The sequence below is a fragment of the Vipera berus genome, assembly GCF_964194415.1.
Source record: "Vipera berus genome assembly, chromosome: 2".
NCBI classification, from domain to species: Eukaryota; Metazoa; Chordata; class Lepidosauria; order Squamata; family Viperidae; genus Vipera; species Vipera berus.
The window spans coordinates 259,677,945-259,705,022 of NC_138203.1; the positions used below are offsets into that span (position 1 = coordinate 259,677,945).

General features: G+C 42.4%; 1 protein-coding gene across 1 annotated transcript in view; it reads left to right on the forward strand.

The window, feature by feature from the left end:
* Positions 1 to 27,078, forward strand: part of FHIT (fragile histidine triad diadenosine triphosphatase) — a 1,015,625-nt gene that overhangs the window by 93,089 nt on the left and 895,458 nt on the right. The window contains exon 2 of the mRNA XM_081320223.1: positions 11,938 to 12,065. Coding sequence (XP_081176349.1) covers positions 11,963 to 12,065 — 103 coding nt within the window. The 5' untranslated portion in view covers positions 11,938 to 11,962. The remainder of the gene's footprint in view (positions 1 to 11,937; positions 12,066 to 27,078) is intronic.

A 27,078-nucleotide genomic window follows, 5' to 3' on the forward strand; every position in this document is an offset into this window, starting at 1 on the left:
AGGACTGGAGAACAGGACGTATATTTCAAAATATTTAAAGAATGGCGGTTAAGTTTAGCATATTAAAATGATTGAGAATGTTTTGCAATAAAAGATCTTCAAAAGTATAGCTCCACGAAGGGCTCTGAAGCATGAGATCACTACTGAAATATTCCTTGAGTTGCAGTTTACCAAGTAAGGATTATTGTTAAACTCTCTTCCATTTTCATTGTGTAGAGCAGTCTTCCCCAATAGGTGCTCCACAGATGCCTTGGTATGAGAGTAATTCAAAGAAAGTTTAATCCACCTCTCTGGTGTTGCAGTCCAACATGCAGCCCCAAATTGAAGGATGCTGAGATGGGCTTTCTTCTCTCCAAATTGTGTTCTTACAATCTGAGCAAATATTATCTTTATTCCAGGATGCTTCTACATAAAGTTAAGATGTTGTCTTATCTGAATGTTATGGATGCTTACAGACAAAATACAGGTAGTTAAGTGAGTTTTGCCCCATTTTACGACCTTTCTTATCACAGCTGTTAAGTGAACAACTGCAGTTGTTAGTAACATGGTAGAAGTGAATCATTGAAATTGCTTTCACGAAAGTTGCAAAAGGTGATCACATGACCCTGGGACTCTGCAACCATCCTAAATGTGAGTCGGTTGCCAAGCATCTCTCAATTTTGATCACGGGTCCATGGGGATACTGCAACGGTTGTGTGGAAAACGATCATAAGTCACTTTTTAAAAATACTGTTGTAACTTCGAATGGTCACTAAACAAATTGTTGTCAGTCGAGGACTACCTGTAATAATCTTAACCTCTTGCTCCTCTCAGTTTATTGTTGCCTTCTAAAACTTAGAATTCAGGTAGTTGTTCTAACCCGGCTTCCCAAACACAACAGATGCACCAATAAATCTCCAACGTTCCTTTTATTCAGGAACGCCAGCAGTTTCACACAGCCGACTGTTAAAGTCTTTAGTTGCCTCCAAACAGCGGAGCTCGCTCCCTTTTCCCCTGCAGTGGTCTCCCAAAACCAAGAGTTAATCTCAGTCTCTCACCACGCTTGCAGCAAGTGTCCTTCAGGCAAGCTGGCTGTTTTCCGACATAAGACACACGCACATGCTCAGAAGGCGCTCTGACTCCCAGCACTACAGGATCTGAGGAAAACTGCGGCAAGTTTCCAAACAAGAGTCAAGAGTTTTAAGTACAATTGTCTGCCCGGCAGGGAGACTAATAGTTTTCTGCCACACCTATTCATCTCCACCCTGCATTTTATCCACAGCTGAGGGTGGGGTTCTGTTAGCAGCGGTGACTCTTCCACCCTGAAGACCGGCCCATAGCCTCTCGCTGTTTTCCTCTCCTCACCCTCTGCCACGCCTGTGCATCAATCACTGGCCCCATGTGATCCTCCTCTCCTGAATCACTTGCCATGGAGGTCTCAGCCTTTCCATCTGGGGGCTGGCAGATGGCCCAGGCTCCGCCTCTGTCCCTGGCTGCAACAGCTCCATTCCTTCGTCCCCATCGGAACTCAATTGTGGTCATAAGATGAGGACTACCTGTATTTCATTCTGTGCTATTTGCTTTACATTCTGACTTAGGACTTTGTTTTTTGTTCTGTTTTAGTTAGTAAAGTTCAGAGCTACTCTAAAAGAAAAAAAGGGGGGGTGTTGCATCTCTCTTAGACCACAATCCTTAATTATTCACATGGTAATTTAGAATGCCCTTGACCTTTGGTTATTGAAGCACTGGGCCTTGTCTATTCCCTGGCTCCCTTCTCTTCTGCTCAAAGGATTTATTATTGCTGAGGGTAGCAAGAAACATCCTCTTCAGTTTGGCTATGTGTTTGTGCTCTTGATGCCTGGCTGCCTGTTTTCTTACTCACCAATTTTATTTTACAGACATTAGCTCCCCCAGCCTCTTTCACCTATTGCTCTGGCTTGCAATGTCAGTCAGTAAGTTCAAAGACTTTGCCTGCTTTCTTCCAGATCTTTGAAAGCACTTCTAGGTTGTTTCTAAGTGCCAGAATTCCAGGTTGTTCTGGCCTGTAACTTATGGCAGTTTTACTTTAAGAGATCTAGAAGACATTCCACTATCTGGGTACGAGTCACTGCTGCAGAAAGTCTCAGAAAGACAGTCGTGCTATTGGCGACTTGCATCTTCCTTGTTCTTCCTGGTGGACCGATAAAGATCCTGAGAGTGGCTGTTTTAGCAAAGATGTCTTCAGTTTGCCATGCCCCCCCGGCCCCGGAAGTTCAGATGAGGAAGAAGTTAAAGTAAGGTGGCCTTTGACAGTTTTTCAATATTCTGCTACAATATCTAAACAACACTGAAGTACATTCCAAAATCATTCTGATTCTTGTTTCCTGACATTGCCTTCCTTAAATAAGCTGACAATCCAAGCATTGGAAAGTTGATATGGTGCTCCTGATCTAGGTTCCCCTTGTTCCACTTTGCCTGATGTGTCAAGGCAGAATGGAGAAACCCATCACTAAAATATATCTGAATAATTCTTCCTCTTTTGTTTAGCCTCTGTTTTATACTAATCAGTTTCATCTTCTGCCAACCTAGCAGTTCGAAAGCACGTAAAAATGCAAGTAGAAAAATAGGGACCACTATGGTGGGAAGGTAACAGCATTCTGTGTGCCTTTGGCATCTAGTCATGCCGGCCATATGACGACGGAGACGTCCTCGGACAAGCGCTGGCTCTTCGGCTTTGAAACGGAGATGAGCACCCTAGAGTTGGAAACGACTAGCATGCATGTGCAGGGGAACCTTTACCTTTTTTAATCAGTTTCATACTTTTATTTCTAAATACTGAGATCGTTGGCTTTTTTTGCTCTTTGATCTCTGTTTTTAGTCTTCAGTGAAACAATTGGTTCTAGCTCTTTGTGATTTGATACACATACTGTAATTTCACTGGTCTGTCATTAACTGCTTCTTTAAGTTCTTGTAAGCTTCTGTTTATGCTATCAGTAACACTACCTCGGTGTTGTTTAGCCACTTTGCTCTTTTTTGGCATCTTTCAATTGCCTTCAATCTTTTAGTGACTCTTGCCTTTTTGTTATATTCCAGTATACCACACTCTTAGATTCCAGTGAGCAGAGAAGTTTTATTTAATCTAATATTGAATTTTTGTTCCTGTTGTGCAAGTTATTTTTGAACATTTTTTTTCCAAGAACTGCTGTTCAAAGGCATCATTTTTTCTTTGTTCAGATTTTCTGATATTCTACCTTTTGCAATCATATATTACAACTGGGAAAACAGCGGCCTTGTCAGTATGTACCTTTGTTATCATTGTGATGTCTCGGAACTAATGTAGTCTGGATCTCTCATAGTCTTTTCCCAAATATCAGACATCTTATTATTTCATGGCTACAGGCGCCATTCCTGTAAATTTGGGGATGTAAGAAGATAAAGTCTGTTACTACTTCAGCTTCACTTCTTATTTGTGTTGGGTTGGTGCTGTTGAACCACAATGCTGACACAATCATGGTGTGGTTTTTCCCCCCCTGTAATATTAAATAGCTGGTCATCTTCTTGTACCTACAGCAAGGGACTCTTTTCTTTGCTTCCAGCAGTCAATGTGGTGTTTTTAGGTTATTAATGTTTCTTCCAGCAATTATAATTATAATTTCTATTTCTTCTATTCTATCATTTGTCATGATTTATTCTGTACATAAGTTAAATAAATGATAGGAAATGACCCTTGTGACCTCATTTCCCAATTTTTAATTTTGTAGTTGTTCCACATTCCATGTTAACTACCCCTTCATAGTTCTCTTGCCTTTCTGTCGGAAGTCCCAGGGCACTTCTGGGTTAAAAGAATTAGCCAGTGATATCACTGTTGCCCAGGGGATACCCGGTTGGGGGCTCCTTTCATGTCCTCATACCCACTCAAGTAGTATGTATCTATCTACTTGTGAATGCACACTTTCGAACTGCTAGGTCAGCAGGAGCTGGAGCATATGACGGGAGCTCATCCCATCACACAGCAGCACTCAGGTCTTGAACATGGCCTTGCTGATCATCAACCCTTGCTGATCCTAACCACATGAACCACTGTGCTCCTTCTTCATAGTGTATAACTGAACTCTAACTGAGGATCAGCTAAGTTATAAATCAAGATTCTGCTAGGAGGAAATGGGTTGTTTAATTAGCCTTCTCACTCCAGAAATCATCATCTTCTAGTTTTCCATAGGGTTGAATTACGCTCTTTCAAGTTACTTTGTTCTCTGGGAGTTCTCCTGGATTCTCACCTTCTGCTTGAACACCAGGGGCCCATGTTGTCCAATGGCATCTTGTGCTTGAATTGCAACTTCTCTTGGTCCAGGATGTACCGTCATGGTCATTCTTGTCTTCATCACTTTACAATTACATCTTTACAATTTGCTCTACGTGGCAGACATTGAAGTCCATCCAGAAGATCAAATTGGTTTTTTGAAATGTTTTTTATTGAAGTTTATTGAAATTTCAATTAAATAATGGTAAAAACCATGACAGATAATAAAAATACTAAGGAATGAAAAATGAAAAATGAATGAAAAACAGGAAAAGAAGTAGAAAATAAAAAGAGAGGAAAGGAAAAGAAAAATTGTAAAGAAGTGCATTTTCATATTCTTGACCAGGGTTCTTCAGACTTGGCCCTTTTATGACTTGTGGACTTCAACTCCCAGAATTCCTCAGCCAGAGTGCCTGGGTGAGGAATTCTGGGAGTTGAAGTCCATAAGTCATAAAAGGGCCAAGTTTGAAGAACCCTATTCTTGACAGTAGTTATAGATACATTTATATTTTGCCCCCTCTCTCTAAAGTTACATCATAATTTATGTACTTGCAGCACACAATGTGGATTTTTTTTAATGTCTTGTATCTGTTGTGCTATTTATTTGGTCTCACCTGTCATTGTCACTTCTATTTGTATATTCTTCAGTTCTGCTCTAAAATCTTGGGGGGGGGAATCTTGCTTCCTACATAGATTGCAGTTTGAATCTCTGTTGTTCAAAAGTGAAAATATCCCTTCCAACGTACCTCATCTAAATAGATTGTCTTCTGTTTACATTTTTCAGGAAAAAAATTTTTTCTCTCTCTTGCATAGTATTTTCATTGAAATTTCCTTAAGTACAATTACATCTGCATTGCCAATCCTCAGTCTAGCATTAAAATGCTTGCTGAAAAATTTGATCTCTTGTCTTCCTCCTGATAAAGTGCACAAGGACCTCTCTTGAAACATTTCTTAATTTTGAAAAAATATGTATTAATTATATGGAACTTTCCGATCTCTGTCTTAGTGTCATCTCAGAGACGTAACAATCTTTTTCTGAGATAGGTTCTTGATGTTGTCTTGGAACATTAGATGTTTATTAGAACATCTCAGTTCTAATAAAGGCAAATTGTCCAAACCTTTGTCCATCTCTTTATTTATAACTCTTATTTTCCAAAAGTTTCACTTTGCCATTTTTTTTCAAGTCTGCAGACAGAAGCCCTACAGATACTTTTACTCTTCTTCACTTCTTGCACATCTTTTTTATTATTCTTGCAAATCCTTCTTCTATTTCCTTTTTAACCATTGTGGGCATCTCTTTGCCAAATTAAATTAATTTAATAAAAATAAAAATAAATAAATAAATAAATTCTTCCAATACTTTCTGCAATGAATCCTGTGAAATGCCTTATCTGTAAGTTGTTCTAGTGAATCTTTGTGTCCTTCTTCTAATTTAGGAGTTTCTTGGATTTGCCATTGTGAGAAGGTGAAAGCATGTTGATGAAAGTAGTAATGTAGTAATGAAAGTAAAAGGCAGGTTTCTGCTTTTTTATTATCCCTATCTTCTTGTTTTGTAAAATCCAGCAATTATTTAAAAATAATTAAAAAATAAACAATCAGTATTTCCACAAAACTCTGGTCTGTTCATCTACTTAATTTTGTTATTTTCAAAGGTGCTTTCATAAAAAAATGTTTTTTTAAAAAATCACTATCCCCTTTATTTAAAAATTTCTTGGATTGCGATCTTATTACCTTTTTTTGCTTTTAGATTAAAATCCTTTCAAATGTTGTAGCCCTTTAAAAAGAAGGCACTTAACGAGAGTCTTCCATTTTCATTGCCATTCAAAATATCTATCTTAGCTTGTAAAGTAATTACCGTATATACTTGAGTATAAGCCGAATTTTTCAGCCCACTTTTTGGGCTGAAAAATTCCACTTCGGCTTATACTCCAGTCAACAAAAAAAACTTACCGAGGACTTGTGCGCGGCCGAGGCTTTGGTGCTTCCGGGATCGCCCGCACCTCTCCCAAGCCACCGCCGTCCGAGACCTGCCGAAGTTTGGGGAGGTTTGGGGAGGTGCGCGCGCACCTCCCCAAACTCCGCGCCTTGCCTGCCTGCTTCTTTCCGCAGCGGAAAGAAGCAGGCAGGCAGGGCGCGGAGGAACGGAGACTTGCCGACGTTTGGGGAGGTTTGGGCGCCTCCCCAAACCTCGGCAGGTCTCCGTTCCTCCGCGCAGACCTGCCGACGTTTGGGGAGGTTTGGGCGCCTCCCCAAACCTCCCCAAACCTCGGCAGGTCTCCGTTCCTCCTGCCGACCTTTGGGGAGGTTTGGGCGCCTCCCCAAACCTCCCCAAACCTCGGCAGGTCTCCGTTCCTCCTGCCGACCTTTGGGGAGGTTTGGGCGCCTCCCCAAACCTCGGCAGGTCTCCGTTCCTCCTGCCGACCTTTGGGGAGGTTTGGGCGCCTCCCCAAACCTCCCCAGGTCTCCGTTCCTCCTGCCGACCTTTGGGGAGGTTTGGGCGCCTCCCCAAACCTCGGCAGGTCTCCGTTCCTCCTGCCGACCTTTGGGGAGGTTTGGGCGCCTCCCCAAACCTCCCCAGGTCTCCGTTCCTCCTGCCGACCTTTGGGGAGGTTTGGGCGCCTCCCCAAACCTCGGCAGGTCTCCGTTCCTCCTGCCGACCTTTGGGGAGGTTTGGGCGCCTCCCCAAACCTCCCCAAACCTCGGCAGGTCTCCGTTCCTGTTTGGGGAGGTTTGGGCGCCTCCCCAAACCTCGGCAGGTCTCCGTTCCTCCGCGCAGACCTGCCGACCTTTGGGGAGGTTTGGGCGCCTCCCCAAACGTCCCCAAACCTCGGCAGGTCTCCGTTCCTGTTTGGGGAGGTTTGGGCGCCTCCCCAAACCTCCCCAAACCTCGGCAGGTCTCCGTTCCTCCGCGCAGACCTGCCGACCTTTGGGGAGGTTTGGGCGCCTCCCCAAACGTCCCCAAACCTCGGCAGGTCTCCGTTCCTGTTTGGGGAGGTTTGGGCGCCTCCCCAAACCTCGGCAGGTCTCCGTTCCTCCGCGCAGACCTGCCGACGTTTGGGGAGGTTTGGGCGCCTCCCCAAACCTCCCCAAACCTCGGCAGGTCTCCGTTCCTGTTTGGGGAGGTTTGGGCGCCTCCCCAAACCTCCCCAAACCTCGGCAGGTCTCCGTTCCTCCGCGCAGACCTGCCGAGGTTTGGGGAGGTTTGGGCGCCTCCCCAAACCTCCCCAAACCTCGGCAGGTCTCCGTTCCTGTTTGGGGAGGTTTGGGCGCCTCCCCAAACCTCCCCAAACCTCGGCAGGTCTCCGTTCCTCCGCGCAGACCTGCCGACCTTTGGGGAGGTTTGGGCGCCTCCCCAAACCTCCCCAAACCTCGGCAGGTCTCCGTTCTTCCTGCCGACCTTTGGGGAGGTTTGGGCGCCTCCCCAAACCTCCCCAAACGTCGGCAGGTCTGCGCGGAGGAACGGAGACCTGCCGAGGTTTGGGGAGGTTTGGGGAGGCGCCCAAACCTCCCCAAACAGGAACGGAGACCTGCCGAGGTTTGGGGAGGTTTGGGGAGGCGCCCAAACCTCCCCAAAGGTCGGCAGGTCTGCGCGGAGGAACAGAGACCTGCCGAGGTTTGGGGAGGTTTGGGGAGGCGCCCAAACCTCCCCAAACAGGAACGGAGACCTGCCGAGGTTTGGGGACGTTTGGGGAGGCGCCCAAACCTCCCCAAAGGTCGGCAGGTCTGCGCGGAGGAACGGAGACCTGCCGAGGTTTGGGGAGGCGCCCAAACCTCCCCAAACAGGAACGGAGACCTGCCGAGGTTTGGGGAGGTTTGGGGAGGCGCCCAAACCTCCCCAAAGGTCGGCAGGTCTGCGCGGAGGAACGGAGACCTGCCGAGGTTTGGGGAGGCGCCCAAACCTCCCCAAACAGGAACGGAGACCTGCCGAGGTTTGGGGACGTTTGGGGAGGCGCCCAAACCTCCCCAAAGGTCGGCAGGTCTGCGCGGAGGAACGGAGACCTGCCGAGGTTTGGGGAGGTTTGGGGAGGCGCCCAAACCTCCCCAAACAGGAACGGAGACCTGCCGAGGTTTGGGGAGGTTTGGGGAGGCGCCCAAACCTCCCCAAAGGTCGGCAGGTCTGTGCGGAGGAACGGAGACCTGCCGAGGTTTGGGGAGGCGCCCAAACCTCCCCAAAGGTCGGCAGGAGGAACGGAGACCTGCCGAGGTTTGGGGAGGTTTGGGGAGGCGCCCAAACCTCCCCAAAGGTCGGCAGGAGGAACGGAGACCTGCCGAGGTTTGGGGAGGCGCCCAAACCTCCCCAAAGGTCGGCAGGAGGAACGGAGACCTGCCGAGGTTTGGGGAGGCGCCCAAACCTCCCCAAAGGTCGGCAGGAGGAACGGAGACCTGCCGAGGTTTGGGGAGGTTTGGGGAGGCGCCCAAACCTCCCCAAAGGTCGGCAGGAGGAACGGAGACCTGCCGAGGTTTGGGGAGGCGCCCAAACCTCCCCAAAGGTCGGCAGGTCTGCGCGGAGGAACGGAGACCTGCAGAGGTTTGGGGAGGCGCCCAAACCTCCCCAAAGGTCGGCAGGAGGAACGGAGACCTGCCGAGGTTTGGGGAGGCGCCCAAACCTCCCCAAAGGTCGGCAGGAGGAACGGAGACCTGCCGAGGTTTGGGGAGGTTTGGGGAGGCGCCCAAACCTCCCCAAAGGTCGGCAGGAGGAACGGAGACCTGCCGAGGTTTGGGGAGGCGCCCAAACCTCCCCAAAGGTCGGCAGGAGGAACGGAGACCTGCCGAGGTTTGGGGAGGTTTGGGGAGGCGCCCAAACCTCCCCAAAGGTCGGCAGGAGGAACGGAGACCTGCCGAGGTTTGGGGAGGTTTGGGGAGGCGCCCAAACCTCCCCAAAGGTCGGCAGGAGGAACGGAGACCTGCCGACGTTTGGGGAGGTTTGGGGAGGCGCCCAAACCTCCCCAAAGGTCGGCAGGAGGAACGGAGACCTGCCGACGAGCCGCGGCCACACAGGGTATTCCTGTGTATTCAGGCTTGCAGAACGGCGGATCGGCTTATACTCGAGTCAATAACTTTTTCCAGTTTTTGGGGGTGAAATTGGGGGTCTCGGCTTATACTCGAGTCGGCTTATACTCAAGTATATACGGTACATCCAAAGATGTTTAACAAAGTGAGGCTTATGCTGGTCAGATGTCCCTTAAGACAACACAGCAGTTAAATCTTGGCCTAACTATGGATTAGAAAAGCTCAAGATAAGGCAAGCCAAGGCAAGCCAAAGCAAGGCTGTTGTTTTTTTTAAAAAATGAATAATTTGGAGCTTGTTGATAACATGGAAATATAATAAAAAGGTGATTCAAAAGGTATGCTTATACTCTTGATTTTCCCCCCTTGCCATACAAAGTTAAGTATGCTTTTCTCTCATTGTTTCAATGGTGTATCAGTTGCTAGAATAGGTATTGTTTGAAACAAAAACATCATTATTGGCAAAACATTTATTTTTATTGCAGAAATTCTGCCCAACAATGACAAATTGTAATTTCTCCCATCAGAAGGTCAAATTGGTTCAGCATGCCATGGACTAGGTCAGTGATGGTGAACTTTTTACAGACCGAATGCCCAAAAACCGGCCCTGGCCCCCCGCTCTGCCCCCAGCCCTACCCCCTGCCCTACCCCTACCCTGCCCCACCCTAGCTCCCTGCCCAATCCGCTCGCTGGGCCACCCACCGCCTCCACAGCCTGCTGCAGCAGATTGCCCAGGCGGCCCAGCAGTGCTATGGCAGCCATGCCCTCCGCCTGCGCCCTGAAGCATCAACTGTGTGTGACAGAGCACGAGGGTGGAGTCTTGTCCTCGCTACCCAGTTGCCATGTCCTTGGTTGCACTGCTCCGCACAGGCTGCACTCGGGGGTGACTCTCCTCCAGGGGGGCTGCTGGTGAGGAGGGAGCTGCGAGGGGAGGCAGGGCTGGGGCCTATAGAGAGGGCTCTGAGTGCCACCTCTGGCATGTGTGCCATAGGTTTGCCACCACTGGCCTAGGTAGTAATGGATACATCTAGTTGCCTGTGTGACATCTCTTCTCTGGGCACTGCATTTTTTGCCAGACGCGGTGGCTCAGTGGGTTAGGACGCTGAGCTTGTCGATCAGAAGGTCGGCAGTTTGGCGGGTCGAATCCCGAGTGCCGCGTAACAGAGTGAGCGCCTGTTACTCGTCCCAGCTTCTGCCCACCTAGCAGTTCGAAAGCACGTAAAAATGCAAGTAGAAAAATAGGGACCACTACGGTGGGAAGGTAACAGCATTCCGTGCGCCTTTGGCATCTAGTCATGCCGGCCACATGACCACGGAGACGTCCTTGGACAAACGCTGGCTCTTCGGCTATGAAACGGAGATGAGCACCGGCCCCTAGAGTCGGAAACGACTAGCACGCATGTCCGGGGGAACCTTTACCTTTACCTTTACCTTATTCAGGGGCAATTCAAGTGCTATTTTTTTTAAATAAAATTATTTCTGATGAGTTCATGGACCAGACCATGCAGTTTTCTTGGTATCACTGCAGAGATGGTTAGTTCAGAACTATCAAATGAGAGTTGCAGAAGTACTGAGGATTATTAGATGTCAATAAACAGTTAGGTGTTCTTTATCTCTCTTGACAGTGAGGACAGATAATCAGGGGAACAGCTTATCTCTGGAAGTTGTGGGTGCTCCATCACTGGAGGTTTTCAAGAAGCAATGAACAAACCAGTTGTCCAGGATGATATAAGGTTTTTTTGCTTGAGCAGGGGGTTGGACTAAAAGACCTCCAAAGTCCCTTCTGACTCTGATGTTCTATGTTCTCTTTGCTGCTTCCTAATGGCCTTTCTGGATTTTGGCAGCCTAGTATTATTATTATTATTATTATTATTATTATTATTATTATTATTATTATTATTATTATTATTATTATTATTATTATTATTATTATTATTAGGATTTATATACCGCCCCTCTCCCGAAGGACTCAGGGCGGTACAGGGCAATTAAAACACTATATACAACACATAATATACAAAAAATAAAATAAATTAAACCAAGTAGCCCTAAACAATAAAACACGTTCTAAAATTTAAAATTTAAAATCTAAAATCCCAGTCCCTCAGTCCAGGCCGGCAAGTTCAAATAGCCAAGTCTTCAGGTCCCGCCGGAAAGAGCGAAGGTCGGGAGCCATCCGGAGCTCAACAGGGAGCTATGCTAAAGTAGATGGAATGTAAAAAATGAAGTACCAGTTAGATAAATTCTTTGCCATTAATAAGCTACGGTGGACAAGACTATCAGTTCTCTATATCTTTCCCTTTAAGATACAAATTATTTCTAGGCAATTTGCAGACATCAACAATGATATAATACTTTTATTATTATTATTTTTTAAAATTGTATTTTCTCCTACAGGGAAACTTGTGGTTGCTTATTTAGCCATCCTTAGCAAACATCAAACATGTCCAATTAGCACAGAGATACACTGATGAAAAACTTGCAAACTAATGTTCACTTGCCCAAGACACAGATGTTTCTTTGAAAAGATTCAAGCAGGGAAATGCCAAAAACAGAACAGAACAACAACAAAAAAAGTATGGAGCTCCAGGAATTGAAAAGATCCTATCAGTGATCTTGCTTGCATGATAAAATAAGACACACATTAACTTTTCCAACATTCTCCTCCACAGATTCTGTACATTAAAAGGGCTGAACATGTCACTCCGTTTTGGACAACATCTTATCAAGCCTTCTCTTGTGTTTCTGAAGACAGAGCTGTCTTTTGCACTTGTGAACAGGAAACCTGTGGTCCCAGGCCGTATCCTTTCTTTCTTTCTTTTTTTCTGGTTAAGAAGTATCAAGCATAACAGATGGCTTTGGATCTCTGGCTATCTGCCTGGAAGTGGGCACCTTTCCTCACTTCTTGAAGAAGAACAGGTAAGATGTTATTCATATTTATTCTGAAGCCAGTCAGTGGAACATAATATGCTTGATCAGTGATGCAGGACTTTTGAAAGAGGTTGCTTAGCAACGGTGACCAAAGAGGTGATTTTTCTCCTGACCTTTTCACCAAAGGGAGATATATAAATAAACAGGCATTTAGCATTTTTTTAAAAAAGGAGTTGAAAGCGCTTTAAAGATACTCTCTGTTTTAATTGCTGCATTATTGGACCAGGAATTAGCCTTTTGTGGGTTTCGGTGTGTATGAGGGACAAATTCAGCTGGAATGGCTAATTTCCCAGGTGAGCAATGACTTTTTGAGGGAACAACCAAGACTCAACAGTAAGTCATATGCTCTTATGCCAGAAAGTCCTAGGATCAGTCTTAGATACCTAGTAGCATATAATGAGAAAGTCCTCTGCTTGAGTTCCTAGAAAGTTCTCAAAGTCAGAAATGTTGGTCTCAGCAGACAAATAGCTGAATCTGACATAAATAGCTTCCTAGGTATGAAAAGGTGCAAACTGAGTAATTTGGGTAATGGAATATGACATGAAATCTCAGATAGACAAGACAGTGTTCAACCCTAATGGGTGGATTGGTTCCTTTGTTTACATCTAAGCTAGTTTTTGTTTATGAAAACTAGCATTAAACTTTCAAAGCACAATTTGATCAGTTAAAGATATTAGACCAAGCACCCTCCAGATGTATGGACTTCATCTCTGAGAATTCTCCCTCCACTATATCTATAATTTGTTTTTCTGACTGAGGAATTCTTGGTGTTGAGGTCCACAGGTCTTAAAATGGTCAAGATTGAGAAACATTATCTTAGACTGATCTTCGGCTGATGGCTGCAAACCCCCCTCCCCCCATCTCTTCAATAGCACAATTGGAAACACTGGCCCATATGAAACATCTGGAAAAACCCAGCAGTACTTCCCCTGGATTTTGAGTTGTCCTCCTTTCTCCTGGATGATTTTAATTATTAAGTATAATAGAAGTTGAGGATAATGGATGGTGGATTCATTTTACAGTATAGCACTGGAATCTCAGTGCCCGAATCCCATATTTATAAAGAAATCAAATGCAAATATCCATGGGCTGTCAGGTTCCTGAATGGGAAATAACTTTATGTATGATTGACTTGCGAGGCCAGTGTGTTGTGCAATTAGCTCACATGGTGTAACAAGATGGTGGGTTTGTTGTCACTGTGAGTTGTGGGGGGGGCACGAAGGGATGCTCAGCCAATCTCACTGTACAGATGTTGTACTTGGATAATAAAAGTTCATTCATTCATTCATTCACATAGTTCAGAACAGCGATCTTTCCAATAGAGATGAACTACATTAGCCTAGATACTACTGATATGGCTGTCAAATAGCTGCCCATTATGATGACCATATATTACTACTTACATTGGAAAAACTTTTCTCCCAGAGCCACTTGCTGGAGAATGCCATGGTTACAGAGGCTTGTTCTTCTGCTTGCTGCCTATGGTTTATTCATGGTGTACTTGATTGGCATTATGAGTCCCAAATAATTAGGCCTTTGGAGTGATCCAAAAAGTTTGTTCCCTGTAATGGCCCAAGCTTCATGGAATAGCCTTCCATTGAGTATTGATTATCCTTCATGAAATAGAGCTTCTGGAAAGCAGTAAGGATGAAATGGTTCTAGAGGGATTTGGGTCCTTGATGGTTATCTTGGATGGAAATATTAACATGAATTTACGGTGTAAGGTACTCAGATGCTTAGTCAAGTTGTTGGCTGTTTTTGATCTTATTGTGTGCATTTTAATGTTTAACCTTGGAGACCTTATAGCAGCCATGATGTAGATTATTACTGTGGATGATTATCTTGTTTTACTGTGGTGTTGCTACCATTGCTATTTTATGTTTTATATGGATTGTAAGCTGCTATGAGTTTATGTGGATTTAACAACACAAAAATTTAACCAAAAAAATGCATAAGTAAATGTAATCAGACAATAGCTGCCAGCTAAACTTTGGACCTTGGTAAACAATGCAGAGTGATATATGCTTCCCAATTAGGCTATAATAAGGTTGATTTTACATTAGTGTTTAGTGCATTAAATGAATCTTTAAAGCAAGTGGAATCAAGTGATTTCACCTGTTTATTTTAACAGAATTTTTTTTTGTTGAACTGTGTAATACATGTGAGTGTTTAGTATGTTCCTCATGTTGCAATTTGTAATAATGCATGTATTGCATTATGCACTGTTGAGTAAGTGTTTATTTAAAGAAAAACATCCTATCCAGCATTTAACTAAGAGAGACAAATTGAGGGGTGGGGGGGAGAAGAAAGGCTGTACAGTTGTGTGTGTGTGTGTGTGTGTGTGTGTGTGTGTGTGTGTGTGTGTGTAAAAAAAAATCAAGATTGTGGCTTGGTCCACACAACTGAAGCTCTTCCTCTTTTTATGTACATCATACTGTCCAGTAGATGTGCCTGCGTGGGGTATTACCCTGATGAAAGCAGAATATGATAGGAAAACAAAGTGCTTGCAAGCCAGGAAAAGATACCCATAAAGGAACATTCGCCTGTCCTGGCAGGAAATATATTTCCTATGTTTTACAGCAGTAATTTTATCTACTTGGTTCTGACTCACTTAGAGAATGCCTTTTGATATATATCTATTGCCTAGAAGACAATGAAATATTAACATATTTGAATTTCTGTAAGTTGCAGACAAAAGGAATAGCATTAAAAGCTGATTCCATTCAGATGTCAGGTTAATTAACTTGTGTGTTTTGAAATATTCAGGTTTCCAAAGAGGAGGGGCAGACATTTAGGCCGGGCCGGGGGTGGGCGGGTGGGATTATTCATAGAGTGAGCCATTTTCTGGGAAGGCTGCCTAGCATGAACTGCTGGAAATATCAACAGCTCCAAGGCAGGAGAGTAAAATTTAGCATACACCAGTAGGCCTTCTTAGTTGCTCTCATGTCAACATAATGTTTAAAATGCACATACACATTTTATTGATTAAGACTTCCTCTTTCTCGAATTGATAAGCCTGCACATTCAATCATGTATTTCCTTTGTTACAACACTGGGGTTAATACATCTTCAAATTCAATTAGGTATATTTGATTTAAGCAAACAGCTTGAAAATCCAATCTAGCCTGTGTGTGTAATTTTGGATTCATAAATGATCTTGTTTGACCTGTTTTCCAATCCCTAGGTTTGATTTCTTTTCTCTTTTAGGGTCTTCATTTTATTTATTATTTCTCTCCCATATCTGTAAACTAGACAGCATTTATTTTAGCTCCCTGAACTTGTGATTGTGATTCTGCATTCTGTGATTATTTTGTAGACTGGTTCATTTTTGCTGGCTTTTGAAAATGGAACCACAGTATGGCTCTCAATGAGTCTTGCTCAGGGATTTTTGTCCCTATGTGAGAAAAAGTTAATCATGTTCGTCTTTCATTATCCCCATTGACAAGACAACATTGATAAGAAGAGGCTATTTCATATGCATTAATTGTCCTTGTCAGTTACAATCCTATGTGATCTGCTTTGGAAGCCATAACAAAAATCATTCCCTGTGTGTCCAGTTTCTTCCCTTAGAAGATAATTTTTATAGCTTGGGGTTGATCTATGGGGTCCCTGATGCTCTCAGAGCTTGATGAGTTTTTGCAGATGTTTCATTACCCATCTATGTAACACCATCAATTCTACACCAACACTGATAACGTTAGCTAGTTGGGTTATGAAATGTCTGCAAGAAAGCAACCAAGCTCAGAGAACATCAAGGACCCCACAGTTTCCTTCTTCCTGACTGTCCTCAAATAATGAATTGGATAAAGAAGGAAGCTGAGTGTCAGATGACAAGAGGACAGGACCAGAATGCATGGACAGATTACCAGTTCATGTGATATTATTGGGATGGGAAGGAGGAAATGACTAGATAATAAGGCACTCAGTAATCGCTCACCATGATGACTCAGTGGCAACTAATCACAACTGGAAGTACAAGCCTTGTGAATGCCTATTTCTAAAGGGCAACTGAATATTAACTGTCCATACACAGGTGAAACTCAAAAAATTAGAATATTGTGCAAAAGTTCATTTATTTCAGTAATGCAACTTAAAAGGGGAAACTAATATATGAGATAGACACATTACATGCAAAGCAAGATAGTTCAAGCCCTGATTTGTCATAATTGTGATGATTATGGCGTACAGCTCATGAAAACCCCAAATCCACAATCTCAGAAAATTAGAATATTGTGAAAAGGTGCAATATTCTAGGCTCAAAGTGTCCCACTCTAATCAGCTAATTAAGCCATAACACCTGCAACGGGTTCCTGAGCCTTTAAATGATCTCTCAGTCTGGTTCAGTAAGAATCACAATCATGGGGAAGACTGCTGACCTGACAGTTGTGCAGAAAACCATCATTGACACCCTCCATAAGGAGGGAAAGCCTCAAAAGGTAATTGCAAAAGAAGTTGGATGTTCCCAAAGAGCTGTATCAAAGCACATTAATAGAAAGTTATGTGGAAGGGAAAAGTGTGGAGGAAAAAGGTGTACAAGCAGCAGGGATGACCGCAGGCTGGAGAGGATTGTCAGGAAAAGGCCATTCAAAAGTGTTGGGGACTTTCACAAGGAGTGGACTGAGGCTGGAGTCAGTGCATCAAGAGCCACCACACACAGACGGATCCTGGACTTGGGCTTCAAATGTCGTATTCCTCTTGTCAAGCCGCTCCTGAACAACAAACAACGTCAGAAGCGTCTTACCTGGGCTAAAGAAAAACAGACCTGGTCTGTTGCTCAGTGGTCCAAAGTCCTCTTTTCTGATGAGAGCAACTTTTGCATCTCATTTGGAAACCAAGGAGCCAGAGCCTGGAGGAGGAATGGAGAGGCACACACTGCAAGATGCTTGAAGTCCAGTGTGAAGTTTCCACAGTCTGTGTTGATTTGGGGAGCCATGTCATCTGCTGGTGTTGGTCCACTGTGCTTCATTAAGTCCAGGGTCAACGCAGCCATCTACCAGGAGATTTTGGAGCACTTCATGCTTCCTTCCGCAGACGAGCTTTATGGGGATGCTGACTTCATTTTCCAGTAGGACTTGGCACCTGCCCACACTGCCAAAAGCACCAAAACCTGGTTCAATGACCGTGGGATTACTGTGCTTGATTGGCCAGCAAACTCGTCTGACCTGAACCCCATAGAGAATCTATGGGGCATTGCCAAGAGAAAGATGAGAGACATGAGACCAAACAATGCAGAAGAGCTGAAGGCCGCTATTGAAGCATCCTGGTCTTCTATAACACCTCAGCAGTGCCACAGGCTGATAGCTTCCATGCCACGCCGCATTGAGGCAGTAATTGCTGCAAAAGGGGCCCAAACCAAGTACTAAGTACATATGCATGCTTATACTTTTCAGAGGTTCGATATTGTTCTATGTACACTCCTTGTTTTATTGATTGCATGTAATAGTCTAATTTTCTGAGATTGTGGATTTGGGGTTTTCATGAGCTGTACGCCATAATCATCACAATTATGACAAATCAGGGCTTGAACTATCTTGCTTTGCATATAATGAGTCTATCTCATATATTAGTTTCCCCTTGTTGTGATTCAGTGTCAGCCTGTGGGTTCGGCAGCTGAATCAGACAATTCTGAGGAGGAGGAGGAGGAGGAGGAGGGGATTGGAGAGCCTGCAGAGGAAAGTTCTGAGGCATCACACAGCTCTCAGCCAAGCCCCTCCCGTCTTGTTCCTCCTCAGACCCAGCTGTGTGAGCCTGAAAGCTTGGACGAAGATCTTTCACAACTGGCTTTGTTCAAGGATGCCCGAAGCAGGAGGCAGATAAGCAGGAGTGAACAAAGGAGGGCAATGAGGCACCTCGGGAGGAGGCAAAGAGAAGCCACGCCTTGAAACTGTGTTTAAACGGGGAATGTGTGGGAGGTGCTGGTTGCTGAAGGCAACCGTTTGAACAGCTTCTGATTCTGATTTTGTTTTGCTCTGTTTTGGATCTGTTTCGTTTCCTTTGTGTAAATAAATTTGGCTGGCTTACTTTCAGCCTATTGACTTTTGAAAAGGGGTTGTCCCTGACATTTCTGCAGGGCCGGTAGTAGGCTGGAACAGAACACCCCTTTTCAGTTGCATTACTGAAATAAATGAACTTTTGCACGATATTCTAATTTTTCGAGTTTCACCTGTATCTTGTTTGTGATAAAATAATCTCAATAACTATGTGAGAAAGATCCTAGGTGAACAAAATACAGTAGGGCTTTGGGCTAATCCAGAATTTGGATGTACGGTATGTCCATTAAATCTAAATTTTGACTGCCTGATTCCTCATCTTCATGCCAATTTAATAATAATTCATTATTTCCTTGTTGTCTGATGTTGTCTCAGCCAGAGACACATTTAAAAGTTTCTGAAAGACAAGACTTATTTAAACAAGAAAATACAGTACTGACTGAGAAGGACCTCTGAGAGAATAGCTAAGATTCAGATGCCTCCGTAGTCAAGCTAGACTTGTTTACACAGCCATTATCCTGTGATAACAATCCCTTAATCCAAGAAGGTCAAAAACTAAAGCTTGCTTGTTTGAAATATATTTTAGAGAGAAACTCTGAACTTCTTTGTGTGCTTGAGGGATTTGGTGGACAGGTAGAAGATTTTTAAGAGACCTTTTATTGAGTATCTGAACTTCAAGATGTACTTGAACTTGCTTGTTGAATTAAGACTAAATGAGAATTGTAATAAATAAAATGAAGCAGAACTGTAGAAACCACAGAGCGATTGCTTTATCCCAAAGGTATGTGCTTCAAGTATGACCAATAAAAGAATATATTTAATTTAAAAAAAAGTATAGTTGGGAGATGAATGGTGTTGAATGAAATCTAGGGAATATTTTATTATTACCTTCTCACAATCTGCGTTCAGTGATTGTGTTTGTGTAATTTGGACTAGCAAGGCAAGAAATGCATAATACTGTATAATAATCAGTTGTTCTGACAATGACTAGTTTAAAAGATAAGAATAATTTAAATCCAGCTTTTTCTTGTGGTAAAATAGCCTTCTTTAACTACCATTTAAGAAAATTCCCAATCAGCATGGAGATGATTGGTTTAAATGTTCAAAACATCTCAAAAATATATATTCCTGTTTCTTACCTAAGAAATACATCACTTTATGGCCACCTATTTTTTTTTTACTTTAGATATACTTTAACAATTTTCTATTCAATTTTGGTAACAGCTGTGACTTAACATAATATATTTCTCTGGAGAACATTGGATTTTTTTTTGGAAAAAATACTTTTTAGTAAAGAAGTGTTTTACAAAGCAAATAGAATAACATAAAAAGGAAGTTAAAAAGAAATAAGTAAATAAGAAAGAAGTGAAAGAAAAAAAGGGAAAAGGAATAATATAAAGTATATTTTTTTAAAGAAGAGACTGGACAACCATTTGTCTGAAATGGTATAGGGTTTCCTGCCTGAGCAGGTTGGAAGACCTCCAAGGTCCCTTCCAAATCGATGATGATGATGTAACTTCAATCTTCTTACAGCAATTATAAATGCATTTGTATTTTATCCTCTAAGCTTGCATTGCGATTCTTTCCATATTCTACCTTTCCTAATCATCAAACTCACAAATCACAAGCTGATTTATTTCCCTGTTCAGCAAAAAGTCTATTTCCAGTCATTGAGAAATGCATTTTCTTCTCTGCTCCGACAAATCAATTTTGTCATCTTCATTAACCATTTCTCTATTCTGTTTCAGACTCTTTCCATCTCTGTGCATATAATAACCTTGCTGCTCCTACCAGTTGTCCATACATCTTCTCTTATTGTCTGTCCTTTAAATCCTAGCAAGAAAATTTATTAAAGAAAATTGGGGTTTGGATTGCTTATATATCTAAGATTTCTCAAAGTTTCTGCTCAAGCATGCTACCCATACCTTACACAAGGGTAATTATAGAAAAATCTCTGAAATTCCTCCCTTTTCCCCAAATTGGGAAAAATGTAAGAGATCCTGGTCTCCATTTTAGGTGTGCAATGTCCTGACATAGCTTTTATTTGTATTCTGATCAGCTAAGACTCTTGATTTTCTCTAAAACTGGCCACTAAGACAAAGTTCACCAGTGTTTTATGTTGGTGGTCAGTTTGGTCGTTTTCAGACAAATCCCATCGAGTACAATATTACAGTGCATAGTCTGGCAAAGTGGATACCTGAACATTTTCTTTCTCCCTTTCCATTAGAAAGTTAAAGAGGCATTTGAGCTGAACTGGATTCCTGATGACATCATGGACACATCCATGATGAGCTTGCTTGCCGATAGTATGAAAGTCCCTCGCTTCTTCTCCAGGTGCTCTTAAACATAACTCAAATCTGGCCCACAGTCATGCAGGAGATCAATAGGAGATTGTCAATTCTCCTAGCACTCAGCAGTTGCACTCCTTATCAAACCCGTGGTCCATTTGGGTTATTATTATTATTATTATTATTATTATTATTATTATTATTATTATTATTATTATCATTATCATTATCATTATCATTATCATCATCATCATCATTATTATTATTATTATTATTATTATTGTTATTATTATTATTATTATTATTATTATTATTATTATTATTATTATTATTATTATTATTATTATTATTATTATTCTGCTTCCTGGTTTGGCTCATCCACAGGGCTGAACTTGAATCTCCAGAACAGACATGTCAAACACAAGGCCCGGGGGCCGGATCCGGCCCGCAAAGTGGTTTCATGCGGCCCATGAAGCCATCCTGGAAACAGTGAGGGAACGCCCCCCCACTGATTTGGCCCTGGCCCAGAGACCCTCCTCCTGCCAGAGACCCTCAGATCTGTCCCAGTCCAGGCCCAGGCCCCCATTGATGCGAATGATGTAGCGCTGGCCACGCCCACCCAGTAGGCCATACGCACTCTAGCCATGCACTCCCAGTAGGCCACGCCCACCCAGGCCACACCCACCCGGTCCCCTGAGGGCAACTGCAATGCTGATGCGGCCCTCAATGAAATTGACTTTGACACCCCTGCTCCAGAATGTCCATCCACAGGGACACTCAGTGGAATTTATGCATCAGATTTATATGGTGCCCACTGATCCAGTGAAACTCTCGGTGGAATACTATCCTTTCTCCCTCATCGTTATTATTAACAACTTGGGAAGTCTTTGCAGTTGGGAAGAATTTTTATAATGTAGCTACTAGTTAGGGAGTGGGTGTGTGGTAGATGTTTAATTCACAATTTGATTTCTGTGTTAGTTGAGCTTCACTATGTAATAGATTCCAGCAATTAATTGTAGGCACACCATATCTGGGCTGCAAAAAAAGAGACAGTCATTAGCCCAAAGAGTCACTGCCCGATCATGGGGAATCGGGAAAAAAGAAGGCTGGAGAGGAGAGAAAATTCAATATTTTGCCTTCTGTTAAACTGCTCCCTCCCTCACCTTCCAAATGTGTCTATCTATGAAGTCCTTGTTTTTGTCCTGGGTTAATGCATGAAAAATGAATTTGAACATTAACAGAATCCATTTGTGGAGTAGGGCTTTTATTGTAAAATTCATTTGTTATGTCCTATTGTTTTCAGCAGACACAGTATTGATCTCTCAGTTTCTGCTCAGGGATGCTATAAGGAATGCTGGCATAAGAAGGGAACAGAACGTTTGTAAATTGATTGAATATAAAACATAATGACAGAGACAAACATTATTTCTGCAGCACAGTTATATTATGCAAAGTATTTTCAACCGCTTATTGAGCCGGTTATTGAAAAGAGCAGGAAAAATGGGCAGTCTGATACTGGGACCAAACAGTTTTTTGGTGATTCATTGAGAACATTGTGACCTTACAAAGTATGCATTCAAAGAACTTTTTGGACTACTTTTAATGCAGTGAAAGTTTTGGTGCTAAGATAAACTTTGATAGCAATGGGTGAATTGCTTCAGGAGAAAATTGAGTTTTATACATTGGATTTCTACAAGACAGGTAGAGAAACTTATAAAACCGGTAGGATAAGACATGTATCATGATTCTGACAGATGAAACCCTTCAAAAGAACTTTGAAGCGTTGTTTACATTAAAGAATCTTTTATTCGGGAAACAAAGTATCGGCACTACATAGTCAAAACCAAAAACTAAATTCCCCTCCCCTGGTATCAAAGTACAATTCCCACCCCCAATAATGTGTCATTAAGGCACATTCCCCAATTAGCTTGAAGCCCGGGCTTTCTCCCCAGCCCTCCAGCCCGCCAAAACATTATGAGCTCAGGACCCAATTTGTCCTTGGATTCCCACGGCAGAGTTGTTATTATTATTATTATGACTAACTGAACTCTCATCCCAATCCCCCCTCCTAGCACCAACTAATTCTGAAAGCATAGAGAAAATGGCTGCATTTTCATCTGTTCTCAAAGCAAGAACATCCGATGTTAGCAGCATTGACAGCACAAATTGAGTCAGTGGCCTAGCAAGATCCAATTTGAAAAAAAAATGTTTATAGGAAACCCAGATTATTATCCTAGTTGCTGAAGCCATTTGAACTCAATTATGTTCTATTAGATGTTAAATTTCCAGGCTAGGGTGGATATTATATTTCACCAGTTCAGAGGAGAACAGTAAATCTCCTAGAGGGAATGTTCAATCAAGGAAGAGAGCAATAAATGGAGAATACATCTTTGACCCGAACTCTGTTTTCCTCCTGATCCTGTTACACTTCTCTTCAGAGTTATTGTTTTATTCTTCAAAGGTTTTCAAAGGTCCATCAACTTTTCTGCTAGTGAAACAGACAAAATGCTGATTTGTAATATGCACAGGAAATCACATGCACTGTAATTAATTTCTCAAAATAAATCTGCCATGTGAAGTGGAGTCTTAGCTGCTGAATAGGGCTCAGGACACATTTCAAACCTTGGGACCACATTGAATCAGATTCTGAAGAATGAAACTGGGATTCCTCCGATGCTGATGAAGTCTGTATTGACCGAAATCCGCATAAAGCTCTGATTAGTCATGCAGAGTTTGGTGGACCACGTGAAGAGAAAGAAGCAAAACGTCTGCAAAAGTTGAAATACTTCTTCAGAAGTACTCCAAAGCAGTATTTGTAGGGTCCTGGGTGCTCTTTGAGCTTGGTTGTATTCTTGCAGATGTTTCATTACCCAACCAGGTAACATCATTGGTGCTACTGAAAACAACCAAGCTCATAGAGAACCATAGTTCAACCTTGCGCTACAAATATTGCCTCCTAAAGCAGTGTTTCTCAACCTTGGCAACTTTAAGTTGTCTGGATTTCAGGCATAGCTGGGAAATAATTCTGGAAGTTTTTAAGGTTGAGATACACTGCTCTAAAGTGCAGGAGATGTAACTTCTGATTACTGTGGGAGTGGGATATTGAAATCATATGGCAAGATTCTTCATTGTCATTTGTTAGATCACTCTCCAGGAGATGGGACATGAAAAGAGTTTGGTGGCATTTGTAGAGTATAACAATGGAAAATGTTGGAGTCATGTTGCCCTTGATAACTACCAGCCATTCCCATTGTACTGCAGTTTGATACCACTTAGACAAAAATACAAAAGTCTTCTGCTGTCTTTCATGCACATTAGCTTTCTAGCCCTTGTACAACCTCTACAATTCTATAAGTTTTTAAAATAATATTTCTTCTATGCTACTGTGTATTTTTTTCCCTGACTTTTCCCCCCAAAATGTGCTAAGTATGGTGGTTGACCAAACCCTTTTTGAATAGTAAAGGAAGGCTGTTCTTGCATTACAATCTGCTTATTTGATTGATTTAATGACTTTACTGCCTGGGCTGGTTAAAAATCGAATAGTACTCCAAGCAAGGAAATGCTCCTTTCATAGTATTCAACTATAACATCATGTTTTTTTTTATTGTGACTGTAGTAGTTTTCATTATAGTAATGCAAAATAATAGGGTTGCTCTGTTCAGCCAGTTGCATGTGCATAGTTTGTTAAATAGATGATGAAAGTATAAAAGGTTCCTTTTGGAAGTGTGCAAAATATTAATATAATACTGATTCCTTAGGTCCGAGTAGTTTTATTTACAAGTGAAGATATATTATTTCATTTTACTTAACGGGAGAACTGTGTAGGAGACCTGTAATAGTCCACCTCGCTTCCCCAAGGCCACTTGATTGGGTCATTTTGTCCAGAATTCAGGGTCTATTTATTTCTTTAGTATCTACCCAGTGTCAATGCATAAAGTTAAGCAAAGTAATAAATCAAAGAAACAAGCACACAGAAAAGTCCAAGTATTCTTAGGAGGCAGGCTTAAGAGATGGTAGCACCTAGCAGACTTATCTGGGCTTGGAAGCTAAGCAGAGTTGGGTTTGGTTAGTATCTGTGTCAGAAGAATAATTTGGGGTTCCAACTCAATATTTCTATCACGGTTATACAAATTTATAAATCCTTCTCACACCTGGATAGGATTACTCCAGGGACTGTCAGGATACTTGGCTAGATTCAACAGTTCAAACAATAATCCAAAACAAGGTAACAGCAAATAACTTCATGTGTGGATGTACTCCTCCTCCTCCTCCTCCTCCTCCTCCTCCTCCTCCTCCTCCTCTTGAACTAAAGGAGAACCTATGAGCAGGCGGTTGAACATTGATGTTTAAATAGCTTCATTCAACTCTGTGGTTTGATGAGATCTTCTCAACTTGCAAAGTTGAGTTGAGAGAACTCCCAGCAGTTCCCACGGCTCTTTAAAAGCCCAATGAATAGTTACTTTATGATGGATGCAATATCTAAAAAAAATGGTTTCTCCCCTTTTTATTCTTAACCTCATGGAGAAGAATTTAGTAGCTGTGAATACTATGAACAAGAACAGAGAGGAAATTGGCAAATGTGGCTTTGTAGTAACTGGGTGCTTAGATGCCCTGAGTCCTTCGGGAGAAGGGCGGTATACAAATATAATAAATAAATAAAAAATAATAATAAAAAATAATTAGTGAGCTGTACGTTATTCTTGAATATTGCCAGCAGTCCTCAGATGGGTTTTTTCCCCCATCCATGCTAACAATTTAATGTTTTTCCTATTGGATAGAAGAGCTCTCTCCCTTCCCAATCTTAGTATCTTGGATTTAAAAGGACAGTTGAATGTTTTATATGTGTCACATACACGTGATGATTTTTCCGCTCCCCATGATAACACCTTTTCTTTTACTTGTAGTATCTTTAAAAAGCTGGAAGAAGAGATGGCAAGGCCTGAAATTATTTCTGGTGATTGATTGATTGATTATGTGCCATCAAACTCCTAGTGACTATTTAGATATTCACCATGAGAATCTGTTTGTAACCTGTTCTTTCAAGTCTCCCAACAGTCTATTCAATCATCACTATATCTGAGTCCATCCATCTTGATGCTGGTCGTCCTCTTCTTTTCTTTCCTTTCCTCTTTCCCAGCAATACAACCTTTTCCAGAGAGATGGATCTTTCCATAATGTATCTGAATTAGGACAGTTTGAGCCTCATCATTTATGGCTCAAAGAAGACCTCTGGATTGATTTGTTTGATGAGCCATTGGTTTGTTTTCTTGGTTATCCATGATATCCTCAGTAGTCTTCTCCAGCACCAAAGTTAAAGAAATCAGTAGGTGAATTTCCCATGTGTATTGTATGTTTAAAACAAATTCTTATAACTGGTGTGTCTGCCAAAGACAGCCTTCTCAGACTGAAGAGCCTTTATCAGACCAAGATTTTAATTCGTATTATTTGTTCCCAGAAATGGCTTTATTCTTCTCTTGTCTGACTTTAAGCATATCTGTGATAATGGGGGTCTTGGAAAATATTTTGCATTATCCCTGTTACTGCCAATTGACTGCTAATCCCAAAAGAGACTTTTGATCCCATCTTACTAAGCCCTAGCCTAGAATGTCTGTGTGATCCTTTATTTTATTCAACATAGGGCAAAAAATGTTTTTTTAAAAAAGTACCTTACATTCTCAATGAACAAATAGGAAACTATTTACTCTGTTTACAAATTCAAAGATAGACTATTTGTATAGTCAATACATGATGGAGTTGCATATAGAAAGTCTCTGGGATTTCCCTCATAGGTGCTCAGAGGGCCCTGTTCTACAATATGCCTCATTGTCTGCTTTGAAGCACCACAGCTAGATTCCAAAGAGGAGAGTTATCCCCACTTATGGAGGACACTATTACATGCGAGTCATGTTGAGGCCTAATCCTTTTAAGGCCTTATGGGTAGATCAAATCCTTTGGGTTCAGCTGTAAAGCAGGGAATGTTGTGACACTCTGGAAGAGGAGCAGAGGACCATTCTTGCATCAGGCCTGAAGCAGATTGAGGTTGTTATCCAGCAATTTTCTGGCTGTCCTAATAGGTGGATGTCTGGAGTGTCTATACGGACAATACAACAGTGAGAAAACTGCTAGCAGATGAGAATTCTTGTTTATTTTGCAGTAGTTTTTTATAGCAGACAGGTGGTAGCATAGACTCTTCTTCTCTTGAATTTCAATTGATTGTGTGTGTGTGTGTGGGGGGGGGAAGATGAGCCTATGCAACAGCTTTATGTTCCCAAATCTAATTTTGGAATAAATTAGTGAAGATGTTTCATATTTGCAATGCTTTTTAAATATCCCATGTACTTTTTTTGTTATTTGTTTATTTCATATTCATTTATTTATTCCAGTGAAGTTTTAGTAAAGGTAAAGGTAAAGGTTCCTCCACACATGCGTGCTAGTCGTTTCCAACTCTAGGGGCCAGTGCTCATCTTCGTTTCAAAGCCGAAGAGCCAGCGCTCGTCCGAAGATTTCTCCGTGGTCATGTGGCTGGTATGACTGGACGCCAAAGGTGCATGGAACACTGTTACCTTCCCACCGTAGTGGTCCCTATTTTTCTACTTGCATTTTG